The sequence below is a fragment of the Diadema antillarum genome, unplaced genomic scaffold, assembly GCF_040938485.1.
Source record: "Diadema antillarum isolate AM-2024a unplaced genomic scaffold, OU_Dant_1.0 scf00000160, whole genome shotgun sequence".
Taxonomy (NCBI): Eukaryota; Metazoa; Echinodermata; class Echinoidea; order Diadematoida; family Diadematidae; genus Diadema; species Diadema antillarum.
Window position 1 is genome coordinate 1,543,169 of NW_027271049.1, and position 22,067 is coordinate 1,565,235.

A 22,067-nucleotide genomic window follows, 5' to 3' on the forward strand; every position below is an offset into this window, starting at 1 on the left:
TAGCATGCCTGTACAGTGACGGGGCATTAAAGTGCACATTACTGAGACCATTCTGAAGCAAACAATTTTCACGCAACAATAGATATACAATGCACTCTTAAATGAATCCTACAAGGATTGGAACAATCATCCCCCAGCATTCCCACTGATTCCCACTGATCAGTTACTAGCCATCCCCTTTAATATTACGAGTCCATCATTAAATCTATATGGCATTCCTCAGTTCATGTTGCTGCAAACCTGACTCCACAACATCTTTCTGGTCGCATTACCACTCATATATACTGCACATGAATAATTATACTCCTTATCATAACGATAATAATCTAGAATACAGTCATATAACAAGACGATGGGGACGGATAATTTGTTGGTAAAGTGGAACCGATGTTTGGACACTTTATTAGAACACTAAGATGGACATAAGAGCAGCATTTTACTGGATATGTGGTTATTTTTGGTTTGGTTTTATTCCTGTGTTACATTCTCTCCTCGTACAAAGATTCAATGTTGATTCAACACTGCAAAAAGTCCGGTGTTAAATATGAAACACCGAGCTGGTGTTAAATTTCCGGTGCTCATTCATGGTGTTAGATTAACACCTTCGGGTGTCATTTCAAAATATAAAATTGTTTTTTAATACTAGTAGTTTCTTAGTTACTAAATTTCTTGTTAATTCTGAACAGGACGATGAAGAATTTTCCGATACAGTACTAGATTTTTGAAAAAATGTGTAAACACATTTACACCACAATAACACAAGTTGGTGTTATCTCCTATTGAAGCAGGACGGGTGTTACACGATTGAAATTAACACCACCAATATCAAATCAACACAATGCGGTGTCATTAATGAATTAACTCCAGCGCAGTGTCAAAAATATCACCAGCCACAGTGTCAAATTAACACCACGAAGTGCCAGATGAACACTTTTTAACACCGTCACAATACATTTTCTACACCTGTGGGTGTGGTCCTCTATTTAAGCTTGATCGGTGTTAGATTTAACACCCAGGTGTTAAATCTAACACCGATGTTTTTTACAGTGAATGTATGCAGCGGAAGCTCAGGAGTAGAAAAGAAGTTGAGAGCCACATACACAAAACAGGTTATGTAAAGAAAGCAGAAAAATCACTCCATCCACAGGAATTGTCAATTTCATAGTATCAGTGAGCACGGTCCAAACACTGTTGTCAACAATATATAGCGTGGCTACAGAAAAAAAAAAGCGATATCGCATACTTTCATCGTTATAATATACAAAATATTCACTATCTTTTTTTATTTCAGATCAATGTTACTCTAAATCCTCACCTTTTTATAAGCAACCTGCATATGAAAGAGCTCTTTTCTGTATTTCTCATTTCTATAATGGAAATTTCTATATTTACATCGGGCCTATAAACAGGGCTCGACACTAACTTTTTTATTTGATGGCCCGATGGGGCCACCAAAATCATCAATTTCAAATTTTTGGTGGCCCGAGAGAAAATTTTGGTGGCCCCCCAAAAAACAATAACAAACATTAAGATTCCTGCTTTTTTTGATTAGTCAAATATTTATGTTTTATCATAGTAATAATTAGAAGCTGGACATTATCTACCCATAAAGAAACCTCATCAAACTCGCAACACTCACTCTCAGGCACTCATTCAGTCCTTTTCATCCATCCTTTAAACAAATTTAACTGCTGAATGGTGAGACTAAGTATAGATATTTATTGACAGGCACATGGGTTGCAACATCTTAACACATATAAATGACACTTTTCAAAAAAATTTGGTGGCCCTTTTTTGAGATTTGGTGGCCCGACTTTCATTTTTGGTGGCCCCGGGCTATCGGGCCACCGTTAGTGTCGAGCCCTGCTATAAAGTTTTATCCAAATACGTTTACAACTTTTTGAGTTATCTTGCACACGGGCAAACAGACAAACAAACAAACAAACAAACAAACGCCGATGAAAACATAACCTCCTGCCTTGGCGGAGGTAAGTAGCTTAAGCAACAAATTTTGCGTATTTTTGCCTTATGTAAAATTGTCTTCGCATAAACGACTGGGTAGTAAACGCTTTGTCTCGATAAAAATCTGGGCTGTATAAATCACGTCGTTCTGACATGATATAATAAAATTCCTCTCGAGAACGTTGAGCAAACTATAAGCCTACTTCTCTACATTCTGTTGATTGTCCTAATTTTTTAACATTTTTATAATTTGTAAACATCCATCCCTCTCTCTCTCTGTCTCTCTCTCTGTCTCTCTCCCTCTTTCAAGGGACCATGCCATGTACGATATGGACGCTTTACATCGTAAATAAATCATACATCAATCTATTCTTGAAACACTCATTCCTCGTAGTTTACGCGTGGACGCATGCTTACCCTTCGGGAAAAAACAAACAAACCCAACAACAACAAATGACGGAGATTATATTCGGGTGATTATGATTATGATACACTGTACTTAAAAAGTCAGGGCCTAGTCTGGTCCAAGTCTGGCGTTTGACAGGTCGATGGTGGCGCTATTACGCTGAAACATCTTTGCGCGCCGCGGCTGTGAGAGTGACACCGTTAGGTGGAGACAGGAATCCATTGTCGCCCAACTTTGGGGGTATCTGTAATATAATGTTTGACATGGAGGACTTAAAAATTAGGAATGATTCTCCGTCAGTATTGAGATAGATAGATAGACACAGATAGATAGATAGATAGATAGATAGATAGACACACACACAAACACACACACACAATTTTTGTTTTACAATATTCTGTATTTGAATTCCATTCGATATCATGAAATTAGTATGAACAAAAATAAGCAGCTGGTTTCTTCTCTCTTGTGTATAGACCCTATATATATATATATATATATATATATATATATAAGTGTTGGAACAAGTTCATTCGGTTGACAGCAGGTTCATCCGTATTTCATTGCTACTCGGAGTTTCATGCCACCTTCATTTAGGGGCAATCATCATTGCCTGATGATTGCCCCTAAATGAAGGTGGCATAAAACTCCGAGTAGCAATAAAATACGGATGAACCTGCTGTCAACCGAGTGAACTTGTTCCAACACTTCTGTCTAAAGCTCTTCCTTTGAGGATATCGAGCACTCTTCATAGAAGGATAGAATCACCAAGCATATATATATATATATATATATATATATATATATATATATATAGGGTCTATACACCACAAGCCTGCTTTTAATCTCTTCCCCTTCCATTTTCAACATTTAATACTTTTATTTAGTAGAGTTTAGTAAATCATTTAGTAAATATCATGCATCTTTGCTTTACAATCTATCATTATTGTGTGATTAAACTATATGGTGACATAATTATGATATGCATATTGTTCTTTAGAGCGTTTTGTACTTTTATAATGACTTTTTTGGAGAAAAAAATGAATATATACATATAAATTATAACATTTTCGTATAACAACGTGCTTTAGAAAGACAAAAACAATCGGTACTGTGGTCGTCAGCATAGAAGAGCTGAGAATATGGCGAATGAAAATTAATCTTACTGTCTAAGTATTCCAAGGAAAAGAAAAATAACTTAAAATAAATCGTAGAATAGTCAATCCATTTCAGCTGTTTGTTTGTGTTTGTTTGTTTTCGGCCTTGACCGCTGTACGGCACACTGAAAACATTTACAAAATTCCTTAGACGACTTTATCTTGTTGATTTTTTTTTTTGTTTGCTTTTTGTAGGAGAGTTGCTTTGTTTTAGTTCTTGAGAAAGGAGGTCGTTGAAGTAAGATTATTGAACAAAACAGAAAATAAAGACATTGGATGAGATGATTTCATGACTTCGCCGTTTATGACAATACAGAAACGTTTCATTGATTCATATTCATTTAGACGTTCAACTGATTCGATTCACTCACGTATTTTTTTTTTCTCTACTCATTTGTCTATTTTGCCTTATGGGATTATTAAAGTTTCTAATTTATTGGCAGATATGTCAGTTTCCCCACGCTGACGTTTTTCCCACGTTTTTATTTATTCTTTGTTTTTCCATATGCTGCGAATGGGAAAAGAAGGTGAGGAGGAGGTCTTCCTATATACTAACTCAAACAGGTAAGTTCTTACAATACACTGTATACTAGTAATCTAATATGGAAATGGCACTACTAAATAATTATGAAACAACGAAATACAATGTTCATGTATAAGAAAATTGTGTATAAAGTGATCAGTGTTTGTTCACTGAAATCTCCAATTTGGGAGTTCAAAATTTCGGGCATCTTAAACAAACAAACAAACAAACAAACAAACAAACGAAAAAGACCTCACCTCTGTCTGGGGACAGGTTTCGAATCGATAATTCTGCAGCACCCGGACGATGGCTATTTTAGCCTCCATCAGAGCGAACCTCAGCCCGATGCAGTTGTGAGGTCCGGCTCCGAATGGCAACCAGGCAAGCGGGTGGCGGTGCTCTTTATTCTCCTTGCTGAATCTATACGGGAGAATGCGCTTAATTTTTGTTTTACTAGTTAAAAATTTTCTAACAATTTTTGCTGATTCACTAGAAAAATAATACAATGTACATGCATCTTGCAGTTTTACGTGAAAATATGCAATTTTATACGTGTATATTACAACAAATCGCGAACAAATTGATATACAGGTTTTTTGGCATGGTTTTTGATAACAGGCGCTACAGCTTGCTAGAATCTTAGCTAGTGCACGGATAATACTAGTACATGTACAGGGACTTTTCGATTTTACCTCCTGAACGAGGCCGTCGAGGTAATGACGTCATTTTAAGGAACTGCGCATGCTCCAGGCTCTCCAGCACGTCCAACGCCAGACTCGCGAACGCGTCTTTCACGGATTTCACGGCCACCAAGATTCAGCACGTGAGTGAAGTCATCGCTTGGCGTACCAATCGCCAGCCCACTGGAGGGGACAGGGCCATGACGTCATAGCAGTACGTCGTGATGCTAAGAGTCCACTGGGCCGGCGCCAGTTCGCGCCAGTTCGCGCCAATGCAATTTGCTGTGGCGCCTAGTGTCGCCAATAAGGTGCTTAGTGGCGTGCAGTGGCTTAAACTGCCTCCCAACTGGCGCGCGGTGGCCCGTAACGGCGGCAAAAATTGAGTTTGGCGGCAAGAAAATTTCAAAATGTTTGAAATCTTCGTCGCGCCACTTTCAGCGCGAAGTGTCCACCAAGTGGCACCAAATGTCGCAAACAATCCGCCTATTGGAATCCACTGGAATGTTATGGCGCGCGCCACGTTGCGCCAATGAGATTTTGCGCCACGTGGCGCCACTTGGCGCTACAAACAGGGCATTCAGACGCAAAAAATTTATACTAGAACGGTATAGCTATACCAAAACGGTATAGCTATACGATGATTTTATACGTCTGAACGCTGACTAACGAAACGACGTATAACGAAACGACGTATAGCGAAACGACGGTCAGAGCATCGTTTCGAACTAGAACTCGATAACGAATCAGCATTCCATGTCCGTCTGAACGTATGGCGACCATAGAACGGTATAACTGGGCGGGGCTTAATGGGAGCGCGCACGAAAGGTGACCCCACAGCTGTCACTCATGACTATAACAGCATGCGTAGTGGGAAACTGCACATCTATACGACGTTTCCCAGAACGGTCGAAATTAATGTCTGAACGGTCTGTCGGTTATACGATGATTCTTTATACGTCGTTTCGTTATCGAGTTTTGGTATAAAATGGCATGCGTCTGAAAAGGGGGAAAGGCGGATAGTCCGCGCCAAAGCGCTCCAAATCAACAGTGGCGCGAGCCAAACGGCACCTGATTGGAGACTATTTCGCGCCAAATACCACTTGGTTTCCGCCAAATACCACTTGGTTTCCGCCAAATACCACTTTGTTTCCGCCATTCGGCGCCACTTGCCGCCTATGGAAGCATGACTGCATCGCAGGACTTTCTCACACAACTTTCAGTATTCGACTCGACAACACCTCTGTAGACGCAGTTTTTCCTTCACAATTTCTACAAGATTTCACATAATTTTCAAAGAAGATGCCCCAAAAGGCAACAAAGGCAGTAGCAAGGGGAAGAATGACAAATTTGAGCAGTCCAAGAAGAAGGACCCCCAACCCAAGAACCTCAAATTGAGCTCCAGGCCCCCTGCAAGCAGCAAAGATGACGAAGAGGATGAAGATCTTCGCGTGGTGGCGCTGGCTCAAGCTGATAGAGACTCCGCTCCAAGACCTGCTACCCCTGTCCAAGATGTTGCTCCAGACCTTCCACCCCAGTTCACTGTTGTTGTAGATCTGGACATCAGATTGATGGCCAACCCCACCCACATCGATCCACACGAACTGGTACTTTGAATCTACGAGAGCCATTAGGACAACCGAGAAGAACTGCTTGTAGTTGAAGTAAAGGCTGCCTGAGTTCTTGGGCTTCTGAATACGGATGTGCTTTCCATCCAAGGCTCCCAGACAGCGAGGAAGATTCCATCTGACTTCAAAGTCACCTGCAACCTCAAGCCAGCCTTCATTGGTTGTGGGGAGGGAGATGACTTCTGCAGCATACTCATCCATAGCTATCGCTCTGGCTACGTCAGGGACAAACTTCTTGATGGTTTCCTTGCCCACTCGGAAGCTGTAACCCAGCTCGGCATAGGTGGCCCCAGTGGCGAGATGGCGCAGGAAGACGCACAACTTGAGACCAGGGGGAGTGGCCTTCCTGAAGTGGGTGTCCTTCTTCTGCAGATGGAGTGTAAGCCTGATCAACAGCTCATCAAACATCTCTGGGGACAACCTGGTGTAGTTCTTGAACTTCCTCTTGTCATTCTCCCTCAGCTCATTCATGAGGGTATGGTACTGTCCACGTTCGGCCCTCAGCTGAGGGTGGAGCATGAGTCTAAACCACCACTTGTGTTTCCTTTTCTTCTTACGAGGCTCTTCTTTTTCAGGATTGGCCACCATAAGTTGATAGGAAGTGGCCACCTCAACATCTCTCATGATCTTCTGATGGAGCAGTATCATCACTCCAACATTATCAAAAGCCTCGGACATATCGAAATTGTAAATAATAGTAGAGAATTTGTTCATACAGCAGCTGAGGAGGTTCTGAACCAGGTAGTCGATGGCTGATATTTATATAGTCGGCAAGTAGCGCAAAGTGGCGCAAGTAGCGCAAAGTGGCGGCAAGTTTAAACCAATTTTGCGACCGTTTGGCACAAACTAATCACTAAGTGGCGCAATGTAGCCGACCATCGGCGCAAATGGCGCCAACATGGTGAAATTTGGAATCAAATAGCCGTGTAATGGCGCGAACTGGCGCACCATTTTGAAGCAAGGCAGGTGGCATTTGGCGCACGCCATATGACACCCAGTTAATTCCACTTGGCGACATACATTCCGAGCGAACATTAATTCGGCGCCACAGCGAGCCACTACGCGCCAATCACATAATCTTTGGCGCGAACTGGCACCAACTGGCGCCGGCCCAGTGGACTCCTAGCATGAGCGGCGCGCACTGAAAATCGAACACTGCGGACGTGACGAGTGCAGCAACTGCAGCAATTTGTAACCGCTCTTGTACAAGAAAGGCGGCCACGTCCACAAAATCGAAAAGTCCCTAGTATGATATCGGCGCCGACGTATAGATCGTGTATTCACAATGATAATGATGGGTTGAGTTTGTACAGGAAATTAATGAAAACCAATACAAATTGCTTTCCATACACAGGCGTGCATGCTCTGTTTGGAATTATTCTTGACCATTTACCCATTCCCCAACAATGCATAGTTAGCCCGCATGGACTTCATATCAGTATTTCGTCGCAATGATGTTCATTAACTTACTTATCAAAATTTCACCACATATAGTGCGTTCTAGGTCGGGGCTTGTTGGTGATACCGCGAACTGGCTATCACGGGAAATTCAAGTTGACGGTATATACGTATCTAATAATACTACAGACTAACTTAACATGACATATGACGAATGGAAAATGTTCGATCTTTCAGTTGTGAAACGCTATATCAGGGAGATTGTACGTCCCTTTGCTTCATCTCGAGACGTATACCTCCCTCCAATGCATTCTTCAACTCTTTGGATGGACAGTTCGGTTCCCCATTTTGGTCTTGATGTTCCAGTCGTCTGTAGGATACTAGTAACCCATGTGTATAATCCTCAGCCTTGTTCGAAGACCCGCAATGAATGCAAAGTAGGGGAACGAAGGCCTACAGTCATGTTGATTGGAGTTTGCATTATCTGTGGCTCCAATGTAATTTCGTATGTAAGTAGGATATGTAATGTAAGTTCTGCTCAGCCAAACTGCGTAAAAATTGCAGAGAAATATTTTCCGCCATGCATTGCATCACTTTCGTGAATTTGAATCATATGGGACTACAGAAAGTGTCTATTACTATTTCGATATTCGACTTTCTCCCTCACGATCGGTCGCTGTCGGTACGCTGTGTACTCTCTGAGGAATACTCTTAGCCTAACGTGACATTGTGTTATCGTACCAAGCGACGACGCCTAATTTGAAGCTGAAATCTACAATAATTATTTCTGATCGCCATTCTATGTTAATTTTAATGTTAACCTTGAGTGGTGCACAGCGATGTTTGTGTAGTTTTGACGTAGTAACTTGAGATATCCGCTTGGAAAGTCTCATTAGCGCCTGATTTGTGTTCATACCTGGAAGGATCAAACTTCTCTGGATCCGGCCAGTATTCCTCGTCGTGATGTATGGTGTAAACGGGGATGAAGACTTGAGTGCCTTTCTCCACGGTAATGCCATTGTGCGTGAACGTCTCGTTGCAGGCCCTGCTCAGACTAGAATATTAAGACGAAAAGATCGTCAGAACAGATAGGCCCTCTTATACGGCAGGCCTACAACAGCTGTACGCCATCAAGGGCTATTTGATTGTCTTTGATCAGTCGAATTGCTACTGAAAAACTTTATTATCATAAAATTATCACATCAAACACCTGAAGAGGCCCACGGAATCAATAAACTAGTTGACATATCTGGGTGGAGATAAGTACAGAATAATCGCATTGCAGCTCTGATAGAATACCTGCTTCTATATAGGTAAGGTCGACTGAGCAGGAGACTGAACTCAGAATCTCTTGTTCAAGAGGCCCGACTACTATCCACCAGACCATGAAATGAGAGGGGGGAAAAGTAAAGGTGACTGACATTATTTTACGATATAAGCATCACGAGAAGATGACATGAATGATACGATTGATTTGGAAAATTGAATTCTTTTTATCTGTAAGTATAATATATGCAGTAGATAAGGCAGAGCTTGACATTAACCTTTTTTCATATGGTGGTCCGTTGTGGCCCCTTAAATTTTTAAATCGGAAATTTTGGTAGCCCGAAAAAGAAATGTTGTGGGCCGAAATAAAAGAAGATAATTATAACAACCTATTTTGAATCGCAAGTGTCCGATGGGGCCACCAAAAGATAGCCTTATTGGAAGTTTGGTGGTGCAGCACAGTTTTTTTTAAACTATTTTTATTATTATTATTTTTTTTTTTGTGGCCGCCGGCCACCGGGCCACCGGGCCACCGCTGATATTGAGCTCTGGATGAGGGCATGCACTCACATGGTTGCAGGCGGGTAGAATCTCAGGGTCTCACACACGACCTGATCTAAGTAGGACATGGTGGAGATGGACGTGTATCCAACTGAGTCCCGAGAGGGCGTCATCTCATCAATTTCCCTGATCAGCTTCTCCTGAATTTCAGAGTGCCTCGAGAGGAAGTAGAAGACGAATCCAAGCAAGGTGTTGGTAGTCTCATATCCAGCCGTAAAGAATGTTATTGCCTTCGTGGAGGATAGTGGATAAAAGAGCAAAAATATTACCATTCTAAGCGGTCAGATTGCAGTTTGCGAGGCAAAGATATACCGTGATGTTGGACTACAGCAAGCCTCGATTAAGGGATTTGAGTTTGATCTCGATTACTTGCTTATTACGTCATAAATCACTGTCTTTGAAAATATGTTACAACGATTTGTTTTTATGCAGAGTATACAGTCGAGGAATACATTGGAAAGATTACAATAAGATTACAAAATTATGCAAGAATGTAATAATGAGGCCATAGTTCTTCAAATTACCAGGGGTATGATGGTATTCACATTGAAGACAACCTCTAGGTTTTATTTGCCCCGAAGGTCGACGGCAAAATAGAATTTCCATACTTATTCTCAAATAACACATCGAGACATAATCTTACAGTCACTTTTTTTTGATGTAGGCCTAAGGTGAAAGTGTAAACTGAAAAAATAAAAAATAAAATAGAATAAAATAATGTTTTACTTCCCTCTGATTTAAATTCGTGTTTCGGCTGGACTGAAATGTTTGGTCCGCTTTGCCCTGGCTACGAGGGTTTCCGAATACCAATATATCCGAGTCGGGCCAGCTTCCCATTGCATGGTATCCCCACGCTACCGGCGAGACCGGGTGTTTAGATCTCTTTGCATTGGTAGTTATAGGAGACATTACGCTTGTCGCTGACACCCGATTTGTGTGAAATTCTACATGCCCCTCTGGCACTGTCCCATAATAGACCCTGTATACTGTACTGTAGCTTCTCTGTTGAAGTAGCTACAGTAGAGGTAATTATGAAAGAGATGCTATGGCATAGACTACTTTACGACCGACAAGGGTTTGTGTCTGCAAACTATACCCCTTTCCCCTCCGAACACGTACTTGACCAATCAGCTCCATTTCCGTCAGCTGAACATTCTTTGCGAGTTTCTTCGAGTGAAAAGCAACATCGTGTTCGCGCTCGTGATCGGCATGGAGATCCTCTCCGTCATCGATTCCGCCGTCGACGGGTTGATCCGAGGTCGTCTGATTCTTGGCGTCGACCATCAACTGCAAGAAGTCGACTTTCTGTAACATGATCATGATAATAACGATGACCATAATAATAATAACACTATAATAGTGACGATGATGATGATGATGATAATAGTAATAGTACTAATAATAATAATAAGAATATTATTGTTATTATTTTTATTATTATTATTATTACTACTACTACTATTACTACTATTATTATTACCATTACTATTATTATTATTACCATTATCATTATTTTAGTAGTGGTTGTAGTAGTAGCAGTACATGTATTACAATGTTTTAAAGAAGCCTAGGACAATTCATCATGAACATGACTTTCGAGATAATTCAAATAGCACGGTGTATAGGCCTAACGGATAATGAATTTTAATTAGTCATTGGTGTAGATGAATGAAAAACACCCATTTCCGTAAAAACGCCCGTTATTATCATTATCCTTAATTATTATTTATCATTATCATATTTTTACTATAAAACACACACACACACACATATATATAATATATTTAAGTGTATATATATATATATATGTATATATATATGTGTGTGTGTTTATATATGTAATTATAAAATTCTATATCAACAATTACCTTGTCTTTAGCTGTATGCGCCGATGACTGGCGTAGGGCGACTGTCTTTAGCGTAATGTCTCGGAAAAATTTGACAACGTCTTTCGGGAAGAACAGTCCAATCCCGCAGTAGTTCAATAGTCTCCCGAGGTTCGGGAACAGGCCTGCACGGTACACCAAGTATTCATGCGGTTACTAGTAATATATCGTCACAATTGCTTTATTAGAAACTGTTACAATTTTAAACTATTCAATTTCTATATTTCCACCAACCATTATAGATTTCGGCGATACATAATAGAAATTTGGCATAATTCCGGCTTAAATTGACTTTGTTTAACATTATGGTGATTAAATTGAAACAAAACTTCAACCTAGGAGCTTTGCTGACTCTGATGTATTACAACAACGAATATTACATACTCAAGCACTTAATTTCTTTTCCATAATAATATTATGAGCAGTTACCATCCCAGAACTCAATTTAAATAAACATCAGCCAAAAGTTTGGAAGTATTGAGAATTGTATATCCGTTAAAGAGATTGTACAGTTTAGGGTGAGAAGTAACTTCAGGTTTCTAACATTTTCGGTGAGATAATGAGAAACCAAATATGAAATATGAAAGAGCGTGTAATTCCAAGAGGGATTCAACGTTTATTTGATGAACTGGTTTTGAAATGGCTGAGATATCCAAAATAGAGCAATCCTAATAAAAGGTGGGACCCAACATTTATTAGAATCACATTGTTTTACTTTGTTTGTGGATGTCTCAGCCATTCCAAAACCGATTTCCATTCAATAAAATTTGACTTCCTCTTAGATGGGTATGTTCTGTTTTATTTCGTAAGTGGTTTCTTGGTACATCTGTATCTCAAAAAGTTTAAAGCCCAATTTTCATCGATCCCCACCAATACTATACCATCCCTTTAACTCATAGATTTTCATAAATTTTTAATTTCACATTTATAATTATGATATAGACCGATCTGACACAGTCCGCCATTACTGCGTAGTCGCTTCCACGCACGCGTATAAGGTGAATGCATAATCTAGATACTGTGGCCAGCGCGAGGCGATCGCAACTATCATGCATTCACCACACACACACGCGCGCATTGGACATCGCAGCAATGGCGGATTATACATATAGCTCCACTGAACTCTATAATATATAGAGTTCAGCGATTAGCTCCCTGGTCGGGTCGACCTTAATAGGTAATTAATATTAACACACTCTTAAAACATCCGAGTTAGGACTGACCCGGAACTGGGTCCGTTGGGGTCACACATCGTTCCGGGTCAAAAATGACTTGGAATCTGGTCATGAAGACCCCGAATGGGGTCACCCTGACCCAATTCATGACTCTGAATGGGTCATATCTGACCCCATTCCTTGTCATTTCTGACCCGGAACGGTGTGTGACCCCAACGGACCCAGTTCCGGGTCAGTTCTGACTCGGATGTTTTAAGAGTGCAGGAAGAAGATGTTGACGGCGTTTCTACGTACCCTGGATGAAAGCCAAAAAGGTTTGAAAGTTGATTCTGAAGGCACGTTTTGCGTGAGCAACGAACGGATCGTTCGGGTTCGCCTGGGAGTCTATGTTGAGCCCGAAAGCACAGCTCCCGATGGTATCCATCACAAAGGCTCCGAAAATTCTTCAAAAAAGAAAAAAGAAAAAAAAAAGATATCAATACGTTTGCCATCCCGCCTTGTGAGAGGAAAGTTAATATCGTAAAACAAGGTTGCCATGGAATGTCTTGTCCGAAATAAACGAACTAATACGTTTGCCGTGGCGACGGCTGTTTGGGCTCTCGGCAATTTTTTTTTTTTCACACACAAAACATATGAAAATTGATACGTATAAGTTCTATCACAATTCTTTTTCACTTCACATGTTTTCTTATCAAATGTGGTTAACATGGAATTACTTGGTCCGATAAGTGCGAAACTATGTCATTTATACGTGCATGCATGGATACCTTGCGGCTATCATGCGCTAAAAACGTACATTAGGTATAGGCCTACCGATAATTATCGTGCAGTGAACACTTTGTAACTTCAAATTCATTACTTCCAAAGGTACGTAAAGTCAAATGCTCAGCAAATCTTCCCTTTGAAATAGAAAAATAAAAATCTTAACATATTGCACTTTATACATTTCTTAAATCATTTAATTCAAGCTCGCTTTCCTTGAGCCTTGGAAGGAGAAATGAAATCGCATTAGTTGATGTGCAAAACCTGAGACGAATACGTTGTATTTACATCACGGTTTTGCAGGTAAGAATAAGTTAGAAGTCATCTTACTCTTGGCATTCGATGAATCCGTTCTTCTTCTGCTTGGCTGCAATGTTGAGAACCATTTTGTCTGCGCTCTCATTGACGAGCGAGGACATCTGCAAGTAAAAGTGTGATCTACTCATGTACTTGGCAACCAGAAAACAAATAATGATGCAAATACAAAATATTTGTTAACAAAGATAGATATAAGATATCGAGGATTGCCCTTACAGAACTGCAAATCGAGCTTTCCGGGATTCAGTGTTGAACTGTATTAATCTCAAGAGGTGAATGGAACACCAAACTCAATATATTTTATTTTTTCTAGCACAGTGGAAGAGCACTTGACTTATCTCTTATCAGAGGGTATCAGAATGATATTGTCCTTGATATAAAACTTCTATCAATAACGTTGAGGGAATGTAACATTTTCATGAAATTGAAATTTTGTGGCATTCCACTTGTACATTGTATTCCCTTTAATACAGTCATTTCCTCACAGCTATGTGACGTAGACTAATAGTAGTCTCCTCATCCAGCGATTGCTGCACTGTAAGTCTAAAAATTTCATAACCTTTCAATGTATTATCCTTAAACTTATTCCCTTAAACTTCGCGGACGTATTCTACTTTGGTATCATTGCATTCATGCAATCCACATTTATTTTATATGTGGGTTTCATTCTACTTTAAAGATCTTGTAGTTTAGGAAACATTGGTGGTGCGATTGAATCAATATCCATTTCGCTGCTCACTGGGCGGGGGAGGGACATTAAAAAAAAACACGAATAGCGCCCGTCAGCCATGTGTCAGCGAAAAGTGCATCGAAATGTACACGTTCATCAGTCGACTCCATCAGTCGAGAATCCTCGGCTGTGTGTGTACTTAAACGAGATCAGTGAAAAAGCTGTACACAATTCGTTACGAGCCGAGCGAGCCTTTGGACACCACATTATCCTCCCGCTACCGGATCTTTAACTATCATGGTCCATGTCATGAGCTCGACACCCACGGGTCACACAGCCCAAGAGTCACACATCCCACTAGACTTACAGCCCACGAGCTAGACACTAAAGCGCACAATAAGACCCATGAGAGCGACATTAACTCCCTGCACGGTCCATTGCTAGACACAAGGGGAAAAAAAAGCCCACGAGCTCGACATTACATTACGAAGCTTGATGTACGTATAGCATCGAGCTCATGGGCGTTTTTGCTTTGTGTTGAGATTGTGGGCCTCTATTTGCTAAAGGTCGAGCTTACGAGCCTAATATGCCTTAGTGTCTAGATCATAGGCCTGGTTTATTCGGTGTTTAACTAGTTCATTCGGTGTGTAGTTTACTCGGTTTAATTAGTTTACTCGGTGTGGAAAAGCTCATTGGCTGCATGACTCGTGGACCTTTTCTCAACTTAGAGCTCGCGGGCCTATGACTCGTGGGTGTCAAGCTCACGAGGTCATCCCTTTTAACTATACCGTATTCCCACCCACCCCCCCCCCCAAAAAAAAATAATAAAAATAAAGAAATAAAAAGATAAGTAAATAAATGAAATGAAATAAAACGAGACCCTCCGCAACGATAACTTTAACAATAGTGAATCAATCCAAATACAATTTCAGCGTATGAAACTATAACCAACATCCTACAGAAAACCCCATCCGATTTGCTTCAGTGGTCACAGACAAATGAGGATCTTTGTAGAGCATGTCAGTAATCCCTTCCCTCCAAGTTCTTTCCACTGTAAGAGCATCCGAGTGCTAAACTTGGAAGAAAGAGACCCATGACAATCATGCTTTACAATGATCCACACTTTTCTGTGACTCCTTAATCAAATTAGATGTTTGTTTTTTTTGGCATTAAGTTTAGATACTGAAATAGCATTCAGACAGTTTGATCATACTGAAAGTTATCACTGCGGATATCGAATTGTAGTCTTTAATCTTTTTTATCTTTTTTTTTTTGGGGGGGGGGGGTGGGACATACTGTACATTGAAGCTGGTCATACTTACAAGCTTCATCTTGGAGGCACTAAAGGTTGGAGTGAGGACGTTTCGCACCTCTCTCCAACGCTCATCCTCCAGGGCCGCGATGCCATGCTGGAGCTCTTCGTTGTTCTGCGGGAATCTCTGGGGACAAAATTAGTGCAGATGGTATATCATTGTATATCGCACATATCAAATAAGTGAACTTTGGCATTAAACAAACAGTATATTAATTGAAACAGATTATCCTCATCTTCATCTATTTTAATTTCTAACGTTTGCAATAATGTCAACACATGTTAATGTAGGCCTACTCACATCGCTACAGCATTCTTTTCGTTGCTTGGTTATGTAAATAGTCATAAGTAGTCTTACGTCCATGTGGCGCGCATCTATTATCATCTGTGACAGAGGTCCATAATGTCCGACAACGGGAGGTATAAAGTTACTTTAGAGCTCGTCCGGAGCAAATGCTTTTTCTTCCATCGGAACTAAGCCTCCATGTTAGAAGTTATAGAGTATACGTTACACGTACATGATATTCATATCATGTATTTTGATCATAAAATACATATCACAAAGAAACGTTTCATGTTCATACTTGTTTCTGATTTGTGATGAACACACACAAGCATAACGAAAATTGAACTTTACCCATTCCCGCACAGAATGTTTGCTCATCGGTTACTCGTCGGAAGCAAAGTTTGCTCCTTCCGGCCACCATAATAGCCTAATAATGTGAATATTACATCTTTTTGATGGTAATTACTCTTCTTCATCCCTATTATGAAAGATGAGCGGTGCATAAGGTCAAGAAAAGCAATTTTGCAAAGATTTTAGAAATCTCCTCGAGTCAGCAAATTTCCCTTGTTATATAAATCAAATCATTGATATAGGGCCTACCTGATGTATTCCTTTAAGGTAAGGTTGAGAGATTTAAAGGAGGTGTTGTTATAGATCCAAAGTCCATTGCGAATGGCTACGCTATGACATCACACTTTGATACTCTTCGGCAAAAGATACGCAATAAGTGAAGACATACTATTTTTCTTGTATGTAATCGTAATATGTATAATATAAGGGCTGCAAGCAAAATTCAATCAAGATGGTAGTTCTGTATTGTTCATCGCGAATGCACTTCTGTTATACAACATTGTAAGCAACGTATGTATGAATAATTTTACATACTATGATATCAACAATGTATGTGTAGGCCTATTTATTGCATGATAATGCAAAAAACCAATAAATCAAACAAATCAAATCTACTAACCACTCTGTTGTGGAAATTACTGAAATTCTTCACCATGATGTGTCGCAGCATGTCCACCTCCCCAACGACCAAGACGGGAATGGCAAAGTTGAACATCCTATAACGAAATTGACCGTATTGTACTCGTGACCATGACAACATGTTTGAAGAAAGCTGGTGCCGTAGATTGTAAGCCATCTTTCTTACATCTTACATCTTACTCTTTTAATTCTTCTAGTCATTATCATTTCGTTATCATTACTATTCTTATTATCATTTTTATCATCATCATCATTCGTATCATTATTCCTACTATTATGGTTAATATTAAAATATAGTTAATAGTTGTTACAGTATAGTAGCAGCAGGGACTATTATAGGAACGATAGTATGCTGCAGCGTCAGTATTACTATTATAGTCAAATTATTGTCATAATCATTATCATAATCGGCACTGTTCAAGTTAATCATGATACGTACCCATATACTCGACCGTGTTTCGCCCGCAAGACGTTAAATACCTTAGGAACACCCTGCGAAGAACAAAGTCAGGCCAGTTTTCGGATAAATTAGAAGTGGGCGGTACTGTTTTTATAATTATTTAGATTGTTTTGTTTTGCCTAAAAATACATAGCTCGACAAAGCAACAACTGATTGAGGGAATTGATGGAACGCATCATTACAGGGAAAACATAGGGGAAGACGCCCCGGAACACCCATATTGATTATAATGGGCTTCGATTGTTTCAAATATCCTAAATAACGCAGTTTTTCTCTTGGCTTTCTTGTTGCCAAAAGAAGAAGTGCATTCACCCCCACCCCTCCAGTCTTTTAATAAACAATTTCGGAGTTCAACTTTGCGCATGAGCAGAGAAAAAAGGTAATTCGTACTAACAGGCCTGTTGGTTTTTAAATACACTGGATGGGAAAATAAGCATGTGTAATGTAATGATTATTCATGCAATCATTATAGATGCTGGTTGCCTGCACATCCATTTGACAGTAAAAGTGATATTTCACAATGTCAGATAGAAAGAGTTTGTTACTATACACATTCAATGCAAAAAAAAATAATAATAAATAAATAAATAATAAAATGAAATGGATGCTTTCCCAGGTGTTAATATTGACGGATCATTCATGGGCCTGTTTCACTAACATGGGAAATCGATCCAACCCAAGACCGATCTCAATTCCGGGATTATACCATCCTGGGAACTCTTGTGACCTGTTTCACTAAATCGATCTTTCACTGGGAACGATATTTGATAGAGTTCGACTGATTTATTCCGCACAGATGTTTGCCACTAACTTAGCCTCATTACCAATTGGTAAGGTTGAACTCCAGATAGTTTATGCCCATTTCGTATAATACCCTCAGTTTATTAGACCAAATTGGGGGACAAATTTGACAAAACCCCACAAACATGCAATTAGACCATCTGGTCATTCACTCTTAAAACATCCGAGTCAGAACTGACCCGGAACCGGGTCCGTTGGGGTCACACACCGTTCCGGGTCAAAAATGACAAGGAATGGGCTCAGATATGACCCATTCAGAGTCATGAATTGGATCAGGATGACCCCATTTGGGGTCTTCATGACCAAATTCTAAGTCATTTCTGACCCGGAACGGTGTATGACCCCAACGGTCCCGGTTCCGGGTCAGTTCTGACTCGGATGTTTTAAGAGTGTTTGACGAAACGATAATCAGCCAAACTGGGCATTGGACTATAAGTGAGGATTAGACCAAACGGGCATAGATGAAATTGATAGTAAACGAAATGAGAGTAGCCGTAGTGGTGTTGGACGAACTAGGAAGTAGACCATCTGATATCAGACCAAGTGATGGCGATAAAACGGAAACTGCTGGAAATCTCGCGTATGTGCGGAACATCATTTTTTATTCCTAAGAGGCGTCGTCTTAGCTTTTGAGTCACAGAACTAAAGCTCGATATTCACACAATAAAATGCAGGTGAGAATGATCGACGGATAACATAATATCAAGTATTTGGATGTACCATGCGGAATGAGATGCTACCCAAGATTGGTAAGGCCGGCTCGTAGATCACGCCCTTGCGCCACCAGTAAGTATGGCTCCATGAGTCATGTCTAAACGGGAAAGAATTACAGTCCAAATTGTTAACATGTTAACATGAGTCACATGACCTGTAAGATAATAATATACATTACATATCACAAAGAAAAAAATAGAGCTGCATAGACTACACTATGAACGTACTTGTAAATTTCTGATGTTCAGCGGTATGACACAGCATCTCGAAGAGGAATCACAGACGATTGTTCCTTATTTCACTTCATGTAATTCATAAATCGATAGTGCTGTGCCATTTATTGTGGCTCTTTGGCAGATAAACAAATATTCTGAGAAACAAAAAAAAAATACACTGAACAAAACGGAAAATTCTTATTCCTTATCCAAATATACATAAAACCAGTAACTCTGCATCCAGTAGGCCTATAACCAATTTATCGATGCTGAAATGCAATAGTCTAAAAATCATCCGGATTTCTCCTTTAACCACAACATGAATTAACATTTTCCATTCTCCAGACTTACGCGAGCTGCGCAGTGAACACAAAATTAACATATGTATTGCAACACCCAGTCTATAATACGACCTTGACTTATTTGACTTGGATTTGATCTGATTGACTGATTGATTTCTAACTTTTGAAATGAGAATGTAGACAACATCTAGGCAAAAAGTATTATGTCTGAGGGAAATATATAACTGTCAACGTCATGAGGTAAATTACCAATGTAAGACATCACGGATAGCATGCCAAGACCTTGCGTAGAAAACCGACAGAAGAAAAAACAAATAAAACGCACAGGTTGGAGGTACGTGAGTTCTTTTGCAAAGCGATTCCAATTATAATAATAATGAAAATAATCATAATGATAATAATAATAATAATAATAACAATAATAATAATAATAAAAATGATAAAATGAATATAATAAGAATAGGCCTATATATGTATTTACATATATGAAATTAAACCTTCGTAAATTGATAGTCTGACATGGGAAAAAAAAAACACTTTTTTGCGTATGAGGGGATTAAGATTTGATCCATCCGGCTTAACAACTGTACAGCTGTAAACTAATCCCCGTTGCGGCATGCGCAAGAGAAGATGTGATAAACTATTTATATCGTTATTACACGTGAACGCCCGTAGGGGTCTATCGTGGATCATTAATCAAACGTAAAATTCTGGGGCCATATTCCGACTCAAACTCGGCTCATATGTCTTTTTATACAACGTGTAGTAAAAATCCCTATTGGTTTTTTAAGGTAAATTACTGCTTTATAATAACCCAATATCTATCGCTACTTATTCGGAGTGTCTTTATTGGTTTTGCAAGGTTTACGTGTCGGGCTAAGCTACACTTTGTCTCCTTCAATTTTTTCTTATTTTTTGGTTTATTTGTTCATTGTTTGGCTTGTTTTTGAGGGGGAACGGAAAGATATTAGATTCTAAAAGTAGTCTGGCGGAAACATCATCACCACCACCGCCGTAATTCATTTCATCTCAAACACGCTAACTGCACATCCCTTGAATTCTCGAATCTAAAGGAACATAACAGATATTTTCAGACATGCTCTATGATAGAAAGTCTAATTTTATTGAATTCCTCTCTTACTCTCCTATGAATAGAAGAAGGGTAATGACCAAACAACTCTGTCCATCGGACTTGACTAATGGAGAGCCCATGTTTGAGTTTGCCACGATTCATGCACGTTAAAAGAAACCAAAACCCTAAGAGCAATGTGGAGCGAGTGAAAGCAGCAACATTAGTACTAGGTCGTACTAGGTGTTGCAAAAAACAATTCCCACTTCTGAATAATTCAAAAAATATATATCAGATAACACTGACAGCAGAATAATGTACAATTTCGTTGGAGGTAATTTGAAACTGAAACCAATAAATCAGTTTCATCAAATTCAAGATTTATTTTTAGGATAGGTTTCAGATTTTGCCTATGTACAAAACTTTGTAATTTTGGCACAGAGGGGTCAATTGGTGTGTATGGGAGTATGTTTGTGGTTAACACCCAATGGTCCCGAACAATGGCCAGGGTTTGAATACTGTACTCTTTTACACATATTTCTGAGAAATTCCACTGTCACTCTCTTCCTTTAAAGATTCCACTTCATTAATTTATCGCAAAGAGTATAAGGTGAAATAGTCCCCCCCCCCCCCCCCCACGAACTACACAAGAAAACGGGCGAATGCCGATTCTTCGTGGTTCGCCCCAGGTGACTAGCAACAATAGTCACCAAACGGTATCAACCAGTAACAATCGTGCCATATACGCTTGAACGAAATCCAAATACAGCTGTCACCTATTTCATGGAAGTCTTATAATACTCAGTATGAGAGCTTTTCTCTCGTAGACACAGTATTGAGAGACTTCGTGAAATGGATTTAGCAAAATATACCTTTATGAGCAACTTTGATGGTCATTCTGAGGTTAATACTGCAGACTTTCGTATGGCGACTTATCACGAATATTAGGACCCAGTGTGATAAGACAGCTAGGTGTAATGTTTAATTCTGTCAAGGTTATTAAGGTTCATAGAGATACAGCGATGAGGTGGAATCCACCTTACACACCTACAGCATGTTACATGAGACTCATGTAGGTGCAACACGTACCCCCCCCCCCCCCCCCGTTTTTACAGCTGATAATCTTGTGTTCACCTGTACACGAAATTTCCCATTTGTGAGCCGCAGCGAGGCGATACTCACACACGGAAATCTCACACAACGACAACGTTCATTGCACAGTGCCGCCAAGTAGGAAAGTTTATTGATTTGCCTACCCTCGTACCTGACGTTACAACAAATAGATCTAGTCTTGTTGGAGGTTACTGCAGTAGCAGTTATAGGCCTACGCTACCATCTGTTTTGTATCTAGTACAAAGTGTATGTAACCTAGAACACATAAGGAACTAGTTTCCATACTTACAACACAAACAGGAGAACAGCTGCGAGGACAAGAAACCATGTCAACGACATGGAAAAGCCAAGGAATTCCACCTCCATGTCGTCAAGTCTTTCTCACTGTTGTCGTATGTAGCCAGGAAAGTGCTGGG

At 39.9% G+C, this 22,067-nt stretch overlaps 1 protein-coding gene across 1 annotated transcript; it reads right to left on the reverse strand.

The window, feature by feature from the left end:
• Positions 1–1,794: 1,794 nt before the first annotated feature.
• Positions 1,795–22,067, reverse strand: LOC139722195 (cytochrome P450 3A24-like). The gene is made up of 13 exons (XM_071633511.1): positions 21,941–22,067; positions 18,959–19,049; positions 17,417–17,469; positions 16,958–17,054; positions 15,712–15,828; positions 13,732–13,820; positions 12,934–13,082; positions 11,447–11,589; positions 10,698–10,883; positions 9,588–9,808; positions 8,668–8,805; positions 4,306–4,468; positions 1,795–2,612 (listed from the first exon to the last, which is right to left on the reverse strand). The coding sequence occupies exons 1-13, from the start codon at positions 22,015–22,017 to the stop codon at positions 2,523–2,525; spliced, it is 1,614 nt and encodes a 537-aa protein (XP_071489612.1). The 5' UTR covers positions 22,018–22,067; the 3' UTR covers positions 1,795–2,522.

Coding starts and splice junctions, on each gene's coding strand:
- LOC139722195 (XM_071633511.1), bottom strand. CDS start 22,017: ATGGAGGTGGAATTCCTTGGCTTTTCCATGTCGTTGACATGGTTTCTT. Junction 10,884..11,446: donor CGCATACAGCTAAAGACAAG/GTAATTGTTGAT, acceptor ATCATGTTACAG/AAAGTCGACTTCTTGCAGTT. Junction 8,806..9,587: donor TTCTACCCGCCTGCAACCAT/GTGAGTGCATGC, acceptor TTAATATTCTAG/TCTGAGCAGGGCCTGCAACG.